The 19,791-nt window shown below is 46.1% G+C and overlaps 1 protein-coding gene across 1 annotated transcript in view; it reads right to left on the reverse strand.

Annotated features, from left to right (window-relative positions):
* Window positions 1–19,791, reverse strand: part of EML6 (EMAP like 6) — a 320,117-nt gene that overhangs the window by 16,666 nt on the left and 283,660 nt on the right. Inside the window, exons 29-33 of the mRNA XM_067705051.1 lie at window positions 13,977–13,985; window positions 13,065–13,143; window positions 9,802–9,931; window positions 8,218–8,316; window positions 7,035–7,208 (exon numbers count right to left, since the gene is read on the reverse strand). Of these exons, the coding sequence (XP_067561152.1) occupies window positions 7,035–7,208; window positions 8,218–8,316; window positions 9,802–9,931; window positions 13,065–13,143; window positions 13,977–13,985 (491 nt within the window). The remainder of the gene's footprint in view (window positions 1–7,034; window positions 7,209–8,217; window positions 8,317–9,801; window positions 9,932–13,064; window positions 13,144–13,976; window positions 13,986–19,791) is intronic.

The following is a 19,791-nucleotide window of genomic DNA, read 5'->3' on the forward strand; positions in this document are numbered from 1 at the left end:
CAGCTTTACTCCTTCTTTTCCGATTTGGATTCCTTTTATTTCTTTTTCTTCTCTGACTGCTGTGGCTAAAACTTCCAAAACTATGTTGAATAATAGTGGTAAAAGTGGGCAACCATGTCTTCTTCTTGATCTTAGTGGAAATGGTTTCAGTTTTTCACCATTGAGAATTATGTGGGCTGTGGGTTTGTCATATATGGCCTTTATTATGTTGAGGTAAGTTCTCTCTATGCCTACTTTCTGGAGAGTTTTTTTTATCATAAATGGGTGTTGAATTTTGTCGAAAGCTTTCTCTGCATCTATTGAGATGATCATATGGTTTTTCTCCTTCAATTTGTCAATATGGTTTATCATATATATGGATTTGCCTATATTGAAGAAACCTTGCGTTCCTGGGATAAACCGCACTTGATCATGGTGTATGATCCTTTTAATGTGCTGCTGGATTCTGTTTGCTAGTATTTTGTTGAAGATTTTTGCATCTATGTTCATCAGTGATATTGGCCTGTAGTTTTCCTTCTTTTCAACATCTTTGTCTGGTTTTGGTATCATGGTGATTATGGCCTCATAGAATGAGTTTGGGAGTTTTCCTCCCTCTGCTATATTTTGGAAGAGTTTGAGAAGGATGGGCTTAGCTCTTCTCTAAATGTTTGATAGAATTCGCCTGTGAAGTCCTTTGGTCCTGGGCTTTCATTTGTTAGAAGATTTTAAATCACAGTCTCAATTTCAGTGCTTGTGATTGGTCTGTTTACATTTTCTATTTTTTCTTGGTTCAGTCTTAGAAGGTTGCGTTTTTCTAAGAATTTGTCCATTTCTTCCAGGTTGTCCATTTTATTGGCATACAGTTGTTTGTAGTAATCTCTCATGATCCTTTGTATTTCTGCAGTGTCAGTTGTTACTTCTCCGTTTTCATTTCTAATTCTGTTGATTTGAGTCTTCTCCCTTTTTTTCTTGATGAGTGTGGCTAATGGTTTATCAATTTTGTTTATCTTCTCAAAGAACCAGCTTTTAGTTTTATTGATCTTTGCTATTGTTTCCTTCCTTTTTCATTTATTTCTGATCTTTATGATTTCTTTCCTTCCGCTAACTTTGGGGTTTTTTTGTTCTTCTTTCTCTAATTGCTTTAGGTGTTAGGTTAGGTTGTTTATTTGAGATGTTTCTTGTTTCTTGAGGTAGGATTGTATTGCTCTAAACGTCCCTCTTAGAACTGCTTTTGCTGTTTCCCATAGGTTTTGGGTCACCGTGTTGTCATTGTCATTTGTTTCTAGGTATATTTTGATTTCCTCTTTGATTTCTTCAGTGACCTCTTGGTTATTTAGTAGTGTATTGTATAGCCTCCATGTGTTTTTTTTTTTTTTTTTTTTTTTACAGTTTTTTTCCTGTAATTGGTATCTTGTCTCATAGTGTTATGGTCAGAAAAGATACTTGATATGATTTCAATTTTCTTAAATTCACCGTGGTTTGATTTGTGACCCAAGATATGATCTATCCTGGAGAATATTCCATAAGAACTTGAGAAGAAAGTGTTTTCTGTTGTTTTTGGATGGAATGTCCTATAAAAATCAATGAAGTCCATCTTGTTTAATGTGTCATTTAAAGCTTGTGTTTCCTTATTTATTTACATTTTGGTTGACCTGTTCATTGGTGAAAGTGGGGTGTTAAATTTCCCTACTATAATTGTGTTACTGTCGATTTCCCCTTTTATGGCTGCTAGGATTTGCCTTATGTACTGAGGTGCTCCTACATCGGGTGCATAAATATTAAAAATTTTATATCTTCTTCTTGGATTGATCCCTTGAACATTATGTAGTGTCCTTCTGTCTCTTGTAATAATCTTTATTTTAAAGTCTAGTTTGGCTGATAAGAGTACTGCTACCCCAGCTTTCTTTGATTTCCATTTGCAAGGAATGTCTTTTTCCATCCCCTTTCAGTCTGTATGTGTCCCTAGGTCTGAAGTGGGTCTCTTGTAGACAGCATATATATGGGACTTGTTTTTGTATCCATTCAGCCAGTCTATGTCTTCTGGTTGGAGCATTTAATCCATTTACATTTAAGGTAATTATCAATACGTATGTTCCTATTACCATTTTCTTAATTGTTTTGGGTTTGTTATTGTACGTCTTTTCTTTTTCTTGTGTTTCCTGCCTAGAGAAGTTCCTTTAGCATTTGTTGTAAAGATGGTTTGGTGGTGCTGAATTCTCTTAGCTTTTGCTTGTCTGTAAAGGTTTTAATTCTCTGTCGAATCTGAATGAGATACTTGCTGGGTAGAGTAATCTTGGTTGTAGGTTTCTCCCTTTTATCACTTTAAATATGTCCTGCCACTCCCTTCTGGCTTGCAGAGTTTCTGCTGAAAGATCAGCTGTTAACCTTACGGGGATTCCTTTGTATGTTATCTGTTGCTTTTCCCTTGCTGTTTATAATATTTTTTTTATATTTAATTTTTGATAGTTTGATTAATATGTGTCTTGGCGTGTTTCTCCTTGGATTTATCCTGCATGGGACTCTCTGTGCTTTCTGGACTTGATTGACTATTTCCTTTCCCATATTAGGGAATTTTTCAACTATAATCTCTTCAAATATTTTCTCAGTCCCTTTTTTTTCTCTTCTTCTGGGACCCCTATAATTCAAATGTTGGTGCATTTAAAGTTGTCCCAGAGGTCTCTGAGACTGTCCTCAATTCTTTTCATTCTTTTTTCTTTATTCTGCTCTGCAGTAGTTATTTCCAGTATTTTATTTTCCAGGTCACTTATCCATTCTTGTGCCTGTTATTCTGCTATTGATTCCTTCTAGAGAATTTTAAATTTCATTTACTGTGTTTTTTTATCATTGTTTGTTTGCTCTTTAGTTCTTCTAAGTCCTTGTTAAACGTTTCTTGTATTTTCTCCATTCCATTTCCAAGATTTTGGATCATCTTTACTATCACTACTCTGAATTCTTTTTCAGGTAGACTGCCTATTTCCTCTTCATTTGTTTGGTCTGGTGGGTTTTTACCTTGTTCCTTCATCTGCTGCGTATTTCTCTGTCTTCTCATTTTGCTTAACTTACTGTGTTTGGGGTCTCCTTTTCGCAGGCTGCAGGTTCTTAGTTCCCGTTGTTTTTGGTGTCCGTCCCCAGTGGGTAAGGTTGGTTCAGTGAGTTGTGTAGGCTTCCTGGTAGAGGGGACTGGTGCCTGTGTTCTGGTAGATGAGGCTGGATCTTATCTTTCTGGTGGGTAGGACCAAGTCCTGTGGTGTGTTTTGGGGTGTCTGGGAACTTATTATGATTTTTCAGTCTCTCTGCTAATGGGTGGAGTTGTGTTCCTGTCTTGCTAGTTGTTTGGCATGGGGTGTCCATCACTGGAGCTTGCTGGTTGTTGAGTGGAGCTAGGTCTTAGTGTTGAGATGGATATCTCTGGGAGAGCTCTTGCCGATTGATATTATGTGGAGCTGGGAGGTGGAGCAATGTCCTGAACTCGGCTCTCCCACTACTGAGGCTCAGGCCTGACACCCGGCCAGAGCATCAAGACCCTGTCAGCCACACAGCTCAGAAGAAAAGGGAGAAAAAAAGAAAGAAAGAAAGAAAAAAGTAAAACAAAATAAAATTGTTATGAAAATTAAAATTAAAAAAATTATTAAAACAAAAAATAAAAAGACAACAAGCAAGCCAATAAACAAATCTACCAATGATAGTAAGCTCTAAATACTAAACTAAGATAAACATAAAACCAGAAACAAATTATATGCAGAAAGCAAACCTCAAGTCTACAGTTGCTCCCAAAGTCCACCACCTCAGATTTGGGGTGATTCATTGTCTATTCATGTATTCCACAGATGCAGGGTACATCAAGTTGATTGTGGAGCTTTAATCCGCTGCTCCTGAGGCTGCTGGGAGAGATTTCACCCTCTCTTCTTTGTTCGCACAGCTCGTGGGGTTCGGCTTTGGATTTGGCCCTGCCTCTGTGTGCAGGTCGCCTGAGGGCATCTGTTCATCGCTCAGACAGGACGGGGTTAAAGTAATAGCTGATTAGGGGGCTCTGGCTCATTCAGGCCGGGGGGAGGGAGGGGTACGGATGCCGGGCGAGCCTGGGGCAGCAGAGACCGGCGGGACGTTGCACCAGCCTGAGGCGCGCCGTGCATTCTCCTGGGGAAGTTGTCCCTGGATCACGGGACCCTGGCAGTGGCGGGCTGCACAGACTCCGGGGAGTGGAGGTATGGATAGTGACCTGTGCTTGCAAACAGGCTTCTTGGTGGCTGCAGCAGCAGCCTTAGCGTCTCATGCCCATCTCTGGGGTCCGCGCTGATAGCCACGGCTCGCGCCCATCTCTGGAGCTCGTTTAGGCGGTGCTCTGAATCTCCTCTCCTCGCGCACCACGCAACAATGGTCTCTTGCCTCTTCGGCAGCTCCAGACTTTTTCCCGGACTCCCTCCCGTCTAGCTGTGGCGCACTAGCCCCTTCAGGCTGTGATCCTGCCACCAACCCCAGTCCTCTCCTTGGGATCCGACCGAAGCCCGAGCCTCAGCTCCCAGCCCCGCCCACCCCGGTGGGTGAGCAGACAAGCCTCTCGGGCTGGTGAGTGCTGGTCGGCACCAATCCTCTGTGCGGGAATCTCTCCACTTTGCCCCCCGCACCCCTGTTGCTGCGCTCTCCTCCATGGTTCTGCCGCTTCTCTGCCGCCGCTCCGTCTCTGCCTGAGAAGGGGCTTCCTAGTGTGTGGAAACCTTTCCTCCTTCACAGCTCCCTCCCAGTGGTGCAGGTCCCATCCCTATCCTTTTGTCTCTGTTGTTTCTTTTTTCTTTTGCCCTACCCAGGTACGTGGGGGGTTTCTTGCCTTTTGGGAGGTCTGAGGTCTTCTGCCAGGGTTCAGTAGGTGTTCTGTAGGAGCTGTTCCACATGTAGATGTATTTCTGATGTACTTGTGAGGAGGAAGGTGATCTCCACGTCTTATTCCTCTGCCATCTTGAAGGTCCTCCCTTGAGTTTTTAATGTTTATTTTAAACTTCTTTTCTTTCCATTTTCTGCTTATTCTTAATGTCTTAATTCCAACTTCCTCTTAATCAATCTCCCTATTTTATTTACTCACATACTTTTTTTCTTCCCCTCTTCCTCATCACTTGTATTTATTTACTTTTAAATGGCTTAGAGTACTGGTGGGTTCTTAACATGGCTGGGCCTGTAGCCAGCCCTCAGACACTCCCTCCTGGAATCCCTTCCCAGGAATGGCTGGGGAGACCCTCAGGTTACCTCTCAGGGCAGTAATTCTCTCCCTGCAGATGGAATGCCTGACTTACTGGAACAGATTCCTCACTACCTAGGGCTCAGAGCTTTTAAAAACCATGGTCCCCAAGGATACTATAAACTAATTTAAAAAACAACAGACTGGAAGAAAACATATGCGATGCTTTAAAAGACAATCAGTAAAGAGCTACAAAGCATAAGCAAAAGACAACCCTCCCACCCACAGAAAAAAAAAGGATTTGAACAGCTGAACTGCAGAAGCAGCAATGTAAGTGGCCAATAAAGAGATGGAAAGAGGATTAATTTCAGCAATCATGGGGAAAATACAAAATAAATAACATGCACATTTCTTCTAATCCACTGTTTGCTTTTGCCTTCTTTTAATCTCATGGACACTTCTAATTGTGAAGATGCCTGTCTCCCTCTTTGCACTGGCTTCCAGGTTGCTCAGAACAAATTTCATACACGTATCTAGGACCTGACAACATGCATTTTATATATTAAGCTCATTTTTTTATTCCATTTAATTTTGTTTCACACACACACAGACACACACACACACCCCCCCAAGGGTTCCACAAGATAATTTGTTAAAGACAAATGAGAAATGAATAATACACTCTCTAATGATAACAAAGAATGGCTATAAACCTCCCTCAAAACTACATTATTTATCTGTAAGCAGGACTTGAAGTGAAGGCAAAAACTACACATAATCAGCTCAGAAGAGCTGCTGGTTGGTGTCAGGCTATGAGACATTATCGCTGACTTAGAACCCTTCCATAAAGACAAATCCTGGTTCCAACAAAGATAATGGGAGAAAATTACCAAAGGGAAGACTTCTCTTTTTCCTGGGAGCTTATTTAAAAGTCCTGGCTCCACCAATCCACTTGGGAAGTCAGAAGGGGCCCTAGGTGAGCAAGAGACAAGGCAGTGACAGGTACTGTGCTGGGGCAGGTACTGTGCTGGGGCAGGTACTGTGCTGGGGCAGGTGCTGTGCTGGGACAGGTACTGTGCTGGGGCAGGTACTGTGCTGGGACAGGTACTGTGCAGGGGCAGGTACTGTGCCTGAGATCATGCACAGATCTCCCTCTGAGATCATGGGACTCGAGAAGCCCTGGACTGGAGAAGTGCTTCCTCTGTGCCTGCCTGGCTTAGCATGCCCCAGATACAGGCGGCCCGGCTGGAGACAGACCTCATTATTAACTAACTGGATCCGCTTTTGCCACCCTGAGAATATACATGGAAGATTGCATACATTTGATCCAAAGAAGACTGTAAATTTAGTAGCAGCCTGTGTGCACGCACATATTGGGGGAGGACAAGATAGAAATCTTGTCACATTAAATGTAAGCCTTAATTATAAGGTGAATCCCCATTTCAAAAATGTTAATAAAAAGAGTTTCTAAGACTATGGTGATAAAACCCCATCCCAGTTCCTGTAAGAAGGCAATCAGGGTGACAAAGCTGCAGCAGGATCCAGGGTTCACCAGACAGACAAGGAAGTTTGGGTAGGTAGGTGATGAGGACAGAAATGGTGGAGGCTGCTGCCTCCTGTCTGAGGAGGGAGCCAGCCAGCACTGAGCCACTTTCCCAAAGTGCCCAAAGACCCTTCACTGACCAGCTCAGGACTCCAGAGGCCATGGGGTCCAGGGATGCAGTGGCAGCTGATGAGCAGTTTCTCTAGGATCCCAAGAGCCCTGGTTTCTGCTGATGCGGCAGCAGTGCCTATGGTGGGCCGTGGAGTGAGGCAGATCTAGGTTGGAGCCCAGCCCATGCCACAAACAAGCCTCCCAGAGGGACAGAAAGCCCGCTTCCCTTACCCTCCTGCCAGCGCCAGACGGTGATGGTGTGCTCGGGGTCCACGCCCACTGACACCAGCAGCTTCCCGGTTGCGCTGAAGTTGATGTAATTCACCCCCTTCGAGTGGAAGCACCGCAGCACGGAGAGGGTGTGTTTGGTCATGGCGTCCCACACGTGGATGGAAGGTGTTGCTCCTGAATGTGGGAGGTACGACGAAGAGCTAAGGCTGGGGAATGGCGGAGCCGAGGCAACGCTGACGCTCACCTAAAAGCCGCTTTAGGACAGGTGTTCGGGGCGTTAGAGTGACGGGGGCTAAGAGACCTATGGCCTGGCCTGGCCGGAGGTGAGAGACAACGGGAAACATCTGCTGTGCTTTCAGAGGCAGAGACCTAAGGGTGTTTATGTCCAACACACACACTCGAGGTGGAGTTTACACAAAGGAAACTGGTGAGGTCAATGATTTGTATCTGCAACTCAGCCAGGTACAATCAGCAAACGAAGTACATAGACATGGTTTCGCTGTGCAGATTCAAACTACTCACAGGTGGGACAGCCTTACCTGGGGTCTCCGTAATATCACCTGCATTGGATGAGCAATGGCAATGAGGAAGCGTCAAGGGAAAACAATAGCTAAAATAAGTCATGTTTCTAAGAGTGAAGCACTTAACACCAGCATCAGAAAGTTCCAAATTAAATTTTAAAATGGGCATGGGTTCAATGAAAACAAGCAGGAAGATATGTTTGGAAAAATTGCCTTTGAAATGACAGAGTTAGAAGAAAACAACCACCACTCTTCACAAATGTGAATCAGTTCACATTTGTCATTGGCATTTTCCTAGAGTGAGAAGAGCCAGGCACACATATTGGAATCTACCCTTGCCAAGCACAACCTCCAGGCTTCAGATGTGGGGCTCTTCACTTGACACCTGGGCTCTGAAAAATTATTCTCACAAGTCCCCAGGGATGGGGGCCACCCGTTTATTTGGATGATGAGGCTCTGGTCTGACTTAATGGTCCTTCAGGTCACCAATCACTGGTTGTATCAACTCAGGCAACATTGATACATTCAGGGCTCAAAAAATCAAGAGTGACATCAAGAAAGGGTGGATACCAATGACCTGCCCGCTGCCTCCCCAGTAACTGCTGCTAAGTCAATGTCTCTGCTCAGCTGGGAGAGCCTCGGCGGCTGCAGGACCCTCCTACCTATCTGGCTGGTGGCCACCACGTTTCTGTACTTGGGGTGCTGGTTCACCGTGAGGCAGAGGATGTCATCCGTGTGCTCCAGGTAGAAGCTCTGGCTCCCTAGGAGAGATGGGGCAGGGTGAGCAGGGGACTGAAAGAGCTCTTGGGGCAACCCCAAAGCTTTGTGTGAGTCTTTGGAAAGGCCTTGTAGAAGCAAGAGCTTAAAGTGCCGAACTCTCACTTTCGGAATCATCCTTAGGGAGACGGGAGATCCTTTGGAGAGCTGGTATCTGTTATCTAATCTAAACACACAAGTTCCACTTCAATCCTTCTGTATCCTGGGTGGCGCCCAAGTGCACAGGCTTCCAGAGTCCAGAACGGTTCCTCCTCCTGCAGCCCAGGACCCACGGCTTCTCAGTGTCTCTTCCTCTGGGCAGGGCAGGGAGGGGGCACCTGGAGATAGCGCTTTGCTGAGCAAAATGGCACTACGTACTAATTGGAAAGGGAAGACTAAACAGGAGAACGCTTAGGAAATCCCTTTTAGTCATCTTTATCTATCCAAGTGCTAATCTCCTGGGTGCCTGGATAGCACAGGTGATGGCTTCACCCCCCTGAAGCCCTAAGTCAACATGTGTCACAGGAAGTGGAAGAAAGGACAGGAAAAGCTTTATCGTCTATTGCAGCAAACAGTTTGCTGACTGCCCAAGTGGTCACTGTAAACCCACCCAAATGCACAGGAACTGAGAGGTGAGTGATGGCATGGAATACAGCACATTGCTACTAACCTGGTAACATGTGGCTAGAAAATTGAGCAAAATGTATAGAAAATTCCAAGGCTCCCCTCGCCCCCAAAAACCAAATCATTATGTGCCCAGTGATTTTACTGTCTAAAAAAATCTATGCATGAACTACAAAAAACTATGAAGGAGCATAAAAATTTGAGGGGAAGAAAAGGTTTATTTTAAGATATAAAGCAAATAAAGGCAACATGTTACCGTGTTTAAATCTTGTGGTAAAAATAAGCGTGTCTATTAAATTAGTTTCTGAATGATTCTTTTTGCTTGAGGTGTTTCTTTTTAAACTTTTTTTTAAATTTAAGAGTCATTCTATAGTTAAGGGACATTTTAGGTATTCTTGTTTATTGTTCTCATTCTCACTGTGAATGTGGTTAATTATTCAAAACAAACAAAACTTGAAAATCTGAGTTGCTGAAAATTTTGGTGACTGTTAAAAACCAATGAGAAAAGTTCCCCCATTTTTTATTCTTGGTTACTGTCTATAAGGGTTTCTCTACTCCCCACACCCTCCTTCTGGCTTCCCTCCATCCCTCTCGGCCTCCGTGGAGCTGATGGAAACACCGACACCTCCCTTCCAGGGCCTGAGATGAGATGCGGCTGGGTGAGGGATAAAGAGAAAGAGGGTTTGACTCTGTGAACGTGGGCCTGAGCATCTTCCAGGACTACATGACACCAGTCTGGAATGGAGCGGAATGGCTCTAAAGGGAAGAGAGAGCTTAAGCTTTCGGGCATTTAACCAGTGGGAAAGTGCATAAAAGGCTAAAATAAAAGCCTGTGTTCAGATGGCGGTTTCTCCCAACCCATTTACCTGTGGACAGGTTCTGAACGATGCCGGCCGCGGCCGCGTGGAAGATGATGTCAGCACCGTCATTCAGGTAATGCAGGTTATTGCGACAGTCAAACCCTCTGTAGCCAAACACGTGGTCGAGAGCCAGCTCCTACATTCCCACACAAGGATGAAAGGGTCCTTAGAGGAAGTAACGGCACAGGAACAAACCCGCACTTCGGGGACACGCATGTCATGGGAACCATGAGGCTGGTGAGACAGCCAACCACTCACTCCTTGACCAGCTGGGGATACAGTGCAACCCTTTCTTTACTTCTTTGACATAATAGGGGGACAGGCTAACATGTAGAATTACAGTGAGTTTTCGAAATAGAAAAGATTTGCTTCCTTGCTTCTCAGGCGAGGCAAAGCCTACCAAGGTGATATCCGGTAAAGGTTACCCAGAAGTTTTACGTCTGCGCCTTGGCAGGTGCTCTCGAAGGTGAGCTGAATGGTGTCTCAGAGCTCTGCTCTGATTCGCCCAGAGGCAGCAGGGACCGGCAGAGCACGGCACTGAGGCAAATGCCATGCTCATTCTGTTGCTTGGTGCTTGCCCTACAAAGTTTCTACACCATCTACATTCTTTTCTCCCCAACAACTAGATACTGTTCTAGGTTTACAGTCTTTCTCTTCTTCCTGCCTTGTCTTCCAGGACAAAAGCAGTGACTGATTCAGATCAGCTCTGTTCTTGATTCGACTTGACACACCTGTACTGTTGGCAGCTCTTCTGCACCGGGCACCTTGCTGGTTGGGGCTTGCGGGGGGAGGGATACAAGATTAAGAAGATGTGGGTCCCTTTTCTCTAGGTTTCCTGATTCTAGCCTTTTCTCTCTCCAAAGCTTGCAAATTGCAAACATCAGATTAATTCTAAAATACCACAACACCTCCTTACTCAGAAGCATTCAATGACTTTCACTACCTATGGGTGAGTCCAGACTCCTTAAGTTGGCACAATCAGGCCCTATTCTCACATCTCCTGTGACCCTTGGTCAAGCTGACATGTCCATTTAGCCCACATATCAGGAGGTTTCCTATTTTTATGACTCTTTTTTTTTTTAAATTATCTCTCACCTGGAAAGCCCTTCTCCTCCTTTCAACTGAGCGAGCGGCTACCCACCTCTAGTCTCTTCCCCACCCCATGTCTTTCCCAGAAACTGCGTGTGTAATATGTGATTCCCCAGTCTAGGTGGACAACTGACTCAAGCTGGGCCAATCAGATAGTTTCCGCCAGGAATTTAGAATTGAGGACCCTGGTAAGAGATGTAAAACTTGGGCACTGGATAGCACCACAGTCTACTAAAGAAGTTCAAGAAGTCTGCAGGAAAAGAGACGAATGCGTCAGGCATGCACGAGGCCCTGCTGGGCAGAAAGAGGCACCATCTTGGCTCAGGGCAGCTTTTCAGCTCCTGGACCCTGTCTTTCCTGAAGTTCAGCTGTATTTCTTGACCTGTGCTGTGTTCTATGATAAACCCCCCGGCAACATATTTCCCTTTTCCAATACAAATGTTTCAGATAGATTTTCCTGCCTCGGGAGTTTGGAGCGCAGCAGAGGAGAGAGATGAGTAGGGAACTACGGTAGTAGAGCCCGACAAGGGTGTGGAGGAGGGGGTGTGGGGAGGGTGGAGTACAGGAGGGTTAGGGCGGGGAGCATCAGGGAAGATTGCACAGAGAAGGGCTTGGAAGGGTGGGGTGTGGGGAGGGAAGAGGAGGAGGCTTCTCAGCATAAGGAGCTTGAAATCACAGGGGCCTGAAAGTCCCAGGCAGCCTCAGAGAACATTCATGGCTGTGGGGTTAGACACATGAGTTGCAGTGGAGAATCTCAGGTGATGAGCTAGGAAGGGGGCTCCTAGGTGAGGTTCTGAAACCATGAGCTTGGATCCCATCAGGAATGTGGGAATCTCCTGGGTCTTAAAGCTGGGGTGAGGCATGAAGAGTTGTATTTTCAAGAGCTAACTCTGTGGGCAGCAAAGGCATGTGTCAAAGAGGAAAGGGAAAAGTCTGGAGGCAGAAAGAACAGTTAGGAGGCCTCTTTCAGAAAACAGCAGGTCCCCTGGAGCTGCCATCCTAACAACGGAGTACTGGCTTGGTGATCTTGGGCTGGGGCCTAACATATCACTTGACTTCTCTGAGCTATAGTGTTCTCATCTGTAAAATGGAACAATAATGGTACCCACCTTGTAGGTAGATGTGAGGCATGTGTGAAATACTTGGTGGGAAGTATATATACAGCAAGGTACTGGCACACGGCAAGGGCTCAAACAACATTAGAGACAGTGAATAAGCCTGCACTCTCTACGCACCCCACTCCCTGAGTGGTACTAGGTACAGGGAAAAGGGGCCAGGTCTGGGACATTTTTGAGTTAGTACCCATAGGACCTGGGAAGGGTCTGAAGGAACCCTTCAAGGCAGGGCTGAAAGAACGTGACCCAGGGGATGTGGGGATGGGACTCTGGTCACTGCTGGGGGACACAGTACTGTGTGGAAGGGAGAGAGGATAAGGGAGAGCCATCGGGTCCAGTTAGGGTCACTTGAAGGCATCTGTGGCAGGGGTCCCCAACCCCCAGGCCACAGACCAGTGCCTGTTAGGAACCGGCCACACAGCAGGAGGTGAGCAGCGGGTGAGCGATAGAAGCTTCACCTGTATTTACAGCCGCTCCCCATGGCTCTCATTACCACCTGAGCTCTGCCTCCTGTCAGATCAGCGGTGGCATTAGATTCTCACAGGAGCGCGAACCCTATTGTGAACTGCGCATGCGAAGGATCTAGGTTGTGCGCTCCTTATGAGAATCTAATGCCTGATGATCTGAGGTGGAGCTGAGGCAATGATGCTAGCGATGGGGAGCAGCTGCAAATACAGATTATCATTAGCAGAGAGGTTTGACTGCACAGAGACCGTAATAAATCAATTGCTTGCAGACTCATACCAAAACCCTATCCGTGAGTGGCAAGCGAAAACAAGCTCAGGGCTCCCACTGATTCTGCATTATGGTGAGTTGTATAATTATTTCATTAAATATTACAATGTAATAATAATAGAAGCACACAATAAGTGTAATGCACTTGAATCATCCCCAAACCATCTGCACCTCCCCCCGCATCCGCAGAAAAACTGTCTTCCACGAAACCAGTCCATGGTGCCCAAAAGGTTGGGGACCGCTGTGTGGGACTTGCAGATGGTGATGTCCACCAGGCAGATCTTAGAACATCGATATCAGATTAAAAGCAAAATAGTTGAACCTCCTCACCTCAACCAATTTCTTTTTTTTGGTGATACTGTTCTTCTGGAGTTTCTCAGGCTGGGGAGCTGCTCTGCTAACGGGTGGTCTAGAACAGAGAGTGGCCAAAAGAAATACAGTGTTGAACAAAAGGCAGCAAGGTTGCTTGTCCAGCGAGGTCAGCTAAGACCAGTGCCAGGCCCTCTCCCCTCCCCCACTTGGAGGACCCCACGCCTGGGTTTGATCTGTCCTGCCCCCTCCCTCCCCCCCACCCCCCACCCCAGGAAAAGCTGTTTCTGACATTTTGGGTCCTGGATTCACAGGCACCGGGTTGGGCTTCCCCACACGTAAGGCATCAGAGCCAGGGTCAGTCCCTCTCTCCTGGGAGCCAGGAAGAATGCATGAGCCAGAGGGGCTGGTCTTAAAACTAAAGAGGAGCCTAAGTCTGGGAAGGAAGAGGCCACACTTCCTGAACCCACCGGCCACTCTTCAGACAGGGATGTACCAACACCGTTCAGAATTAGGTGGCCAGAGATCATGGCGTGTTGTGAAGTAGGACTTATAAGCCATGCCTGGGAACGGGCCCTGAAGGCCAAGTGCCCAGGTCATTCTTGCCACACAAAAGGGCACGTAGGAAGCAAAGGCATGAAAGACAGAACAAACTCCTCCACTGCCCTGTCCCTCAGGGTCATGGTCTGCATTCAACTGCTACCACCATGCCCAAGGTTACTTTTCCCTGCTTGGTTTTGGAGATCTGGGCCTCCAATTTTAATTAAGAGATTTCTTTAATGGGTAAGCCCTCAAGGACTTGTATATGAGGAGGGCCATCTTTTGGTAACAGACTTCTCTCAGAGTTTAGGGGCCCAGGGATGGACAGGTGGGACCTGCATCTGCTCCCACCATTAGCTACGGCTCTTGGGCTATGCAAAGAGAAAGGATTACCTGGATCCCCTTGCGAGCAGCACACAAAGCCAAGTGAGAGACTTAGTACAGGTCAGAGCCACACTAGCAAGCACCTCATTCATGCACAAGCATCGTCCAAGTGAACAGACATGCCCGTGTGGCACACACCATGCTTCCCGAGCATGCCAGCAAAGAGCTAAAACAGAAATGAAAGAGTGCACCGCTCTGCAAATTCAGAAAGCTCATACCCTGGCGTCTCTGGGCAAACTCTGCACTAAAGCGCCTACAGGATAGGGAGAAAAAAGGAAGCCTTGTCACTGCTTCCGCACCCTCTACGGACTTTGCCAGTGTGCCTGGGGCCACTGCTTATTTTAGAGTGTGCTGGGGAGAAACTTGTTGTCAGAAGAACAATCACATCCTCCTGGATGTCGTTGGGAGTTAGGCACAATGGCTGCTTTGTGTCTGACTCAAGTTCAATAATTTAGCCTAATCATTCGCAGTGTTTCTTGGGAGGGCAGCTTGCCTGCTGGAAGGGCTTGCGTTTTTGTGCTGGGGAGAAACAAGGTAGCTTTATTTTCTCAGAAACTCTTCAGTCAAAACATGTTATGTAATCATAAGTGATAATTGGACCAAATGGCATCACAATCACCACCGGAGAATGGGGAGAGAGCGCGTCTCTGCAAAACGACACCCCCGGCTGATATCATCGCCGCCAAATTGAGCAAAAGCGGGAGGCCGGGGGCAGGCCAGTTTTCACAATTAGACTGCCTTCGCATTAATTATCGCTTCCCGGGACATCTGCTCTTTCTTCTGTTTTAGTGGAACTTTTAAATGAAATCCGTGGGTTTCTTCTTCCACCTAAGAGTCTTCGAATGTATGACAAAAGCAAGCCAAGGTCTGAGATGGGAGCAAGGGGACGCTGGGACTAGAGCACGGTTCATAAGGCAGAATTTGAGATTACACGCCGGGCTTGTTTTCAGGGCATACTCAGGTTGTATAATATGTCACATATTATACAGTGTATACAGAGTATGCATACAAGCACAACCACTGTGTATTTATATATACAGGAGATTGTGTATATATATACACGTAGAGGCAATCCGATGCTTTCTTTCACCTTGATTTTCAGTTAAAAACTGAAAAGTAAAGCAATCTCAGAATGTTTCTTTCTTATTTCACAAGCATGTTTACAGCTGTATTGCTTCAAAATGGAAGATGAGGGGGCAAAAGGCAGAAACCTGCATTGTGGCAAATTCAGCAGAGTGTAAGTATAGACCCTTCACGGTTGTGAATTCTGCATGAACGCTTAGTTCTAGATGCTCATCGAACACCTGGGCTTTTGCAGAGTGCTGTGCATACTTACTTGACAATTCCCTGCCTCCAAAGGAAAGCAAGTTAAAACACAATACAAGCATTAAAGGCTTCTTTCCAGGCATCTATAAACAGGGTGCATAACATCAGATGTGGTAGGGACTGCCAACAATTTCAAACACAGCCAAACACTGGAGGTTTAGCATTTTTCAGTGGATCTAAATCCTTCCAGATTCAGATTCCTTTGGAAACGTGAGTCTGAAAAGCTTTGCTGAGGTGGGAAAGAGTAGAGTGTGTGAGAACATTCACTCACTTTTCAGTCCAATAAACTCTTTATAGCTGGTTGTTCCCAGCTGGCACACAGGATGGGAGAGGGAGGAGGCCGTGAGTGCAACTGGGAATCAGCAGGGAGGTGCAGAGAGGTTAAGGGCTGGGAAGGCGAGCCATGGGGGAAGGGGGGAGGAGCAGAGACACGAAGGGGCCTCATGGGGGCAAGTGGGGCTCTGAAGAGACTCTGGGAAACAAAGGAGAAAGAGTTTCCATTGGGAAAGAAATTTAAGGAGGGAACCTGGCAAGAGAGCAAGCGAAGTGGATAATCAGGAGAGAGGAGGAAGGACAGGCTTGAGCTTGGAGAGGGCGGGAGTGCAGCTATTCAAGTAAGAGAGGGTGGAGGAGAGGTCTGGGAGCTCAAGTGTGTGATGTGGTGTTAAGTCACGAGGCAGCCCTATTCCTCCCCAGTGCTGGGGGTGCAAGCTGCTGGAGACCCACCCCACTCCCCTGAGTGGAGTCACCACCCCAGGCCCCATGTTTCCTGTGGGCATGGAAGGACCGTGACGGGTCAATCCCAGCTGCAACCCCACTGCCCAGCAGCTCAGCTGCTGAGGAGAAAGCTTAGACACACTTGAAGACATGTGAGTGTTACCCTGACACAGGCTCTCACCCCACAAAGGGCCCCAGGGGTGGCCAGCGCCCAGGTATTCACCTCCCCGCCCGTCGCCCCTCCCTGGGGTGCTGGGCTGGCAAAGCAAGGGGTGGAGCAGAGTACACGATGACCTGAGATGCACAGAAGAGGGTTCAATGCCAGGGCTCTTGGGGCAGCTTCTGAAGTGACTGAGGAGGTCAAGGAAGTCAGTCACAACCCAAGACGAGCGCAACGTGAGAGCCAACTAGGGAGGAAGGCTCAGAAAGCCTGTGAGAAACAGAGTCGTTCCAAGCAGCTTCTATAAAGAGAGGTGCGGGTGTGGCGGAACTCAGCTACATTTAGCCAAGAAATGCAAGTTTGGCATTGTTTTTAGTGTAGTTAGTCAGACCATGTTCAAAGTGTCCTTGGAGGAAACGTAGCTTTCTTCAGATTCCAAAATGTGCTATCAAAATGCTCTAAGAGTTTTCAAAATGTCTTGGGAAACCCAGCTATCCTTGATCCTGGTTCCAGGTGGGAACCAGTGGGTGATGTGAGCACTGTTTTAAAACTGTCCTCCAACAAGATCTATCACCCCCATGGATGGGCTGCAGGGACTCAGTGAAACCCCTGACATTCATGCCAAATTGTTTTGTACGTGTACATTTTTTCTGGGGAAAGGAGGCATGTTTTAATTATATTTTCAAAGATGTCTGGAGGGAGAGAGAGAGAGACAGACAGAGAGGGGGATTGGGATCAACTAAGAACCACTGCTCCAGGAAGAGTCCAGGTTTAAGAAAAGTCTCCAAAGCCATGGGAGCTCTCTATTATCAAAACAAAAGGAACCGGATTCTGTTCAACGTATTCCCATGTTTTCTAGAACCATCTATAGAGCTGCTCAGCGAAGAAGTAGAGTTGAAAGAAGGGTGTCAGGCAGGGGAACTATGCACTACCCTAAGAGAACCCTTCTATCTTGAAAATGCTCTTGACTGAAGCCTATAACACAGCCCTTTTTAACAAAATAGAGGTATAGTCCCAGACTTGGCCATTTTAGGTGAACATCAAATTATTTGGGTGAAACATTGAGGGCATAAGGGACGGCGTAGAGGAAGTACAAGTAAAGGCGAAGACTACTGAAGAGGCCAGTGTAATAATCCAAGAGAGGGATGATGTATCTCTGGACTAAAGCAGTGGTTGTGGAGAAGGAGACAAGTGAATATTTAAGGAAATATTGGTGAAGTATACCGCAAAGACTTTATAATTGATTAGCTCTAGGGGATGAAGGAGGAAGAGCAATTCAAGTGGAACACCAGTTCTCTGCTTGGGCCTCTAGGTGGACGGTGGCACCGCTGACTGAGACAGGAGAAGAGTTTTGAGGGAAGATGATGAGTTCCATTTTGGCATGTCAAACTTTGGACATCTGTGGGTTGGCTATACCAGCTGGAGGTTAAACTGAGAGGTGGGACTCAGACATATGACTTTGGGAATCATCAGCCAGTAGGTAGAACATATGAATCAGGGAGAGAGTGTAAGGTGAAAAAAGAGAATGGCCAAAAGTGAAATCCTAAGGACCAACAGCATGTGAGGGGCTGGAAGAGGAAGCAGAGATGGGGCACTGGGAAGGAATGGTTGGAGAGGTTGGAGGAGGGCCAGAAGAGATTGTTTCCAAAAGGTAAGTGACAGAAGAATATCTAAAACCGCACTGTCCAATATGGTAGCACTGGCCACATGCAGCTCTTGAGCACTTGAACTGTGGCTTGTCCACATTAAGATGTGTTATAACTGCAAAGCACACACCAGGTTTCGAAGACCTAGTAAAAATAATTCAAAAAAGAATATAAAATATGAATTATTTTTATATCGATTACACATGAAAATGACATTTTTATATTTGGGGTTAAATAAAATACATTATTAAAATTAGTTTCACCGTCTCTTTTAATTTTTGCAATGTGGCTACTAGAAAAATCATATACATGGCTTGCATTATATTTCTGTTGAACAATGCTACTCTAGAAGAAACAAGTTTGTCCTTTAAACAAGACAAAGAGGAGAATGGATTGGATTTGGGAATTAGAGAGTCACCATGACAGATGGAATGGCTGGAGAGTGAAGGAGAGACTTGGTAAGGTCTTGGTGAGAAGGAGAAAAGGGAGGGAACGTGAGGGTGGGAATATGTGTATAAGTGTAAAAGCTCAGCCAGAGGTCTTGTTTTCCTCCTGAAGAGAGTTAGGCGGGGATGGGAAAGACTGGAATGTGTTTCGTGGCTGAGGACATGGACCCAGTTTTGGGCAAGTGGCAGAGGAGACATAGGAAAGAGGAGAGATGATGAGGGAGCTCGGATGGATGGGAGGCTGGGGTCCAAGCACCAGCTTGAAGGAGGGACCAGCCTTGAAGAGGAGGGGGGTCTCACTTCCTCTGAGAGGAGAAGGAAGGAGGTGAATAGTTTTTGTGGGGTGGCGAATAGAAAGGACTCTGGTAAGGGCAATCGGTACCAATGTGATTTTCTAGTCAGAAGAGTGGAGGCGTGGGGCTGTAGGAGAACTATAGGAATGGAGAGCGGAGAGGACTGAAAGAGTGGCATTTAAGGAGGCAAAAAGTGAGGCCAGGAGGGAGCTGATGAAAAAAATGGAGGTGTCTAGACACTGGATGTCTTGATGAGGATGAAGATCAGGTGTTCTGGGAACGAGAAATCTAGAGGAGAGAAGGGTAAGTCATAGAGACAGGAGCTACGGGTGATGACTTAAGCCACAGCACAGCAGGAGCTGGGGTCGGCCAGTTGACCACTAGCCAGAGACAGGAAGTTGATAAACGACAGGAAGTGGGAGGCGGAGAAGATGGCAGAGCATGATGTGAACTTCAAAGGAGTGAAGTTCCTTTGAAGTGAGCACGCCGATATGCTTCACACACACCTGCAAGAAAGCCCGAGCCTCCACACCTTACACCCAGTGACATCGTTTCAAGGGGCACAAATTGTGCACCCTAACAACTGCTTCTGCAAATACCTTCTCAGTTATCACATCAGGACCACACAATGGTAAAAAGCAGGAGGGTAAACAACCCTAGTATCACCCATTCCCTCCAAATGGAGGTCTGAGAGATGTTCAGAGACTTGATTAAAATTAGAGGACCCAACGCCGCCAGTGTCTTCTGAGAGAGAGAGAGAGAGAAGCTCCCTCTTGGTAGAAGAGCGCTTACCCATTTGTGATATGTTCTTTAGCTCCATGTGCAAGTGGGTTTGAGTCAACTGATTCCACTGTAGGAGTATAATTTCCTAGGTGTGTTAATCTATTAAAAAGTCATTTTTTAGCACTTCATAGCACCTCTGCATTTTTATGCCCTGGAACATTCTTTGTGATAAAAAAATGAGCAAATTGTTTTCTAATGAATGGCAGGCTAAGTTCCTAAAATTATCAGTTACATAGAAGTCATTACTTTGCTTCAAACAACACAGAAAATCAAGGGGTGTGCAAAGGGAAAATCATTTATGAAGGTAGCATTAAATTCCCTTAAATCACTAACCATTCATCTTTCAGAAGAGTTACATGGCAAACAACAGGCCTTTGAAATGATTAATTTCAGCATATCGGGGTTTAATAGATATTGTAACTTCAGTTCCCTCCACCTTGTCAGAGAACAAGA

This window comes from Pseudorca crassidens, chromosome 14 (assembly GCF_039906515.1).
Source record: "Pseudorca crassidens isolate mPseCra1 chromosome 14, mPseCra1.hap1, whole genome shotgun sequence".
Lineage (NCBI taxonomy): Eukaryota > Metazoa > Chordata > Mammalia > Artiodactyla > Delphinidae > Pseudorca > Pseudorca crassidens.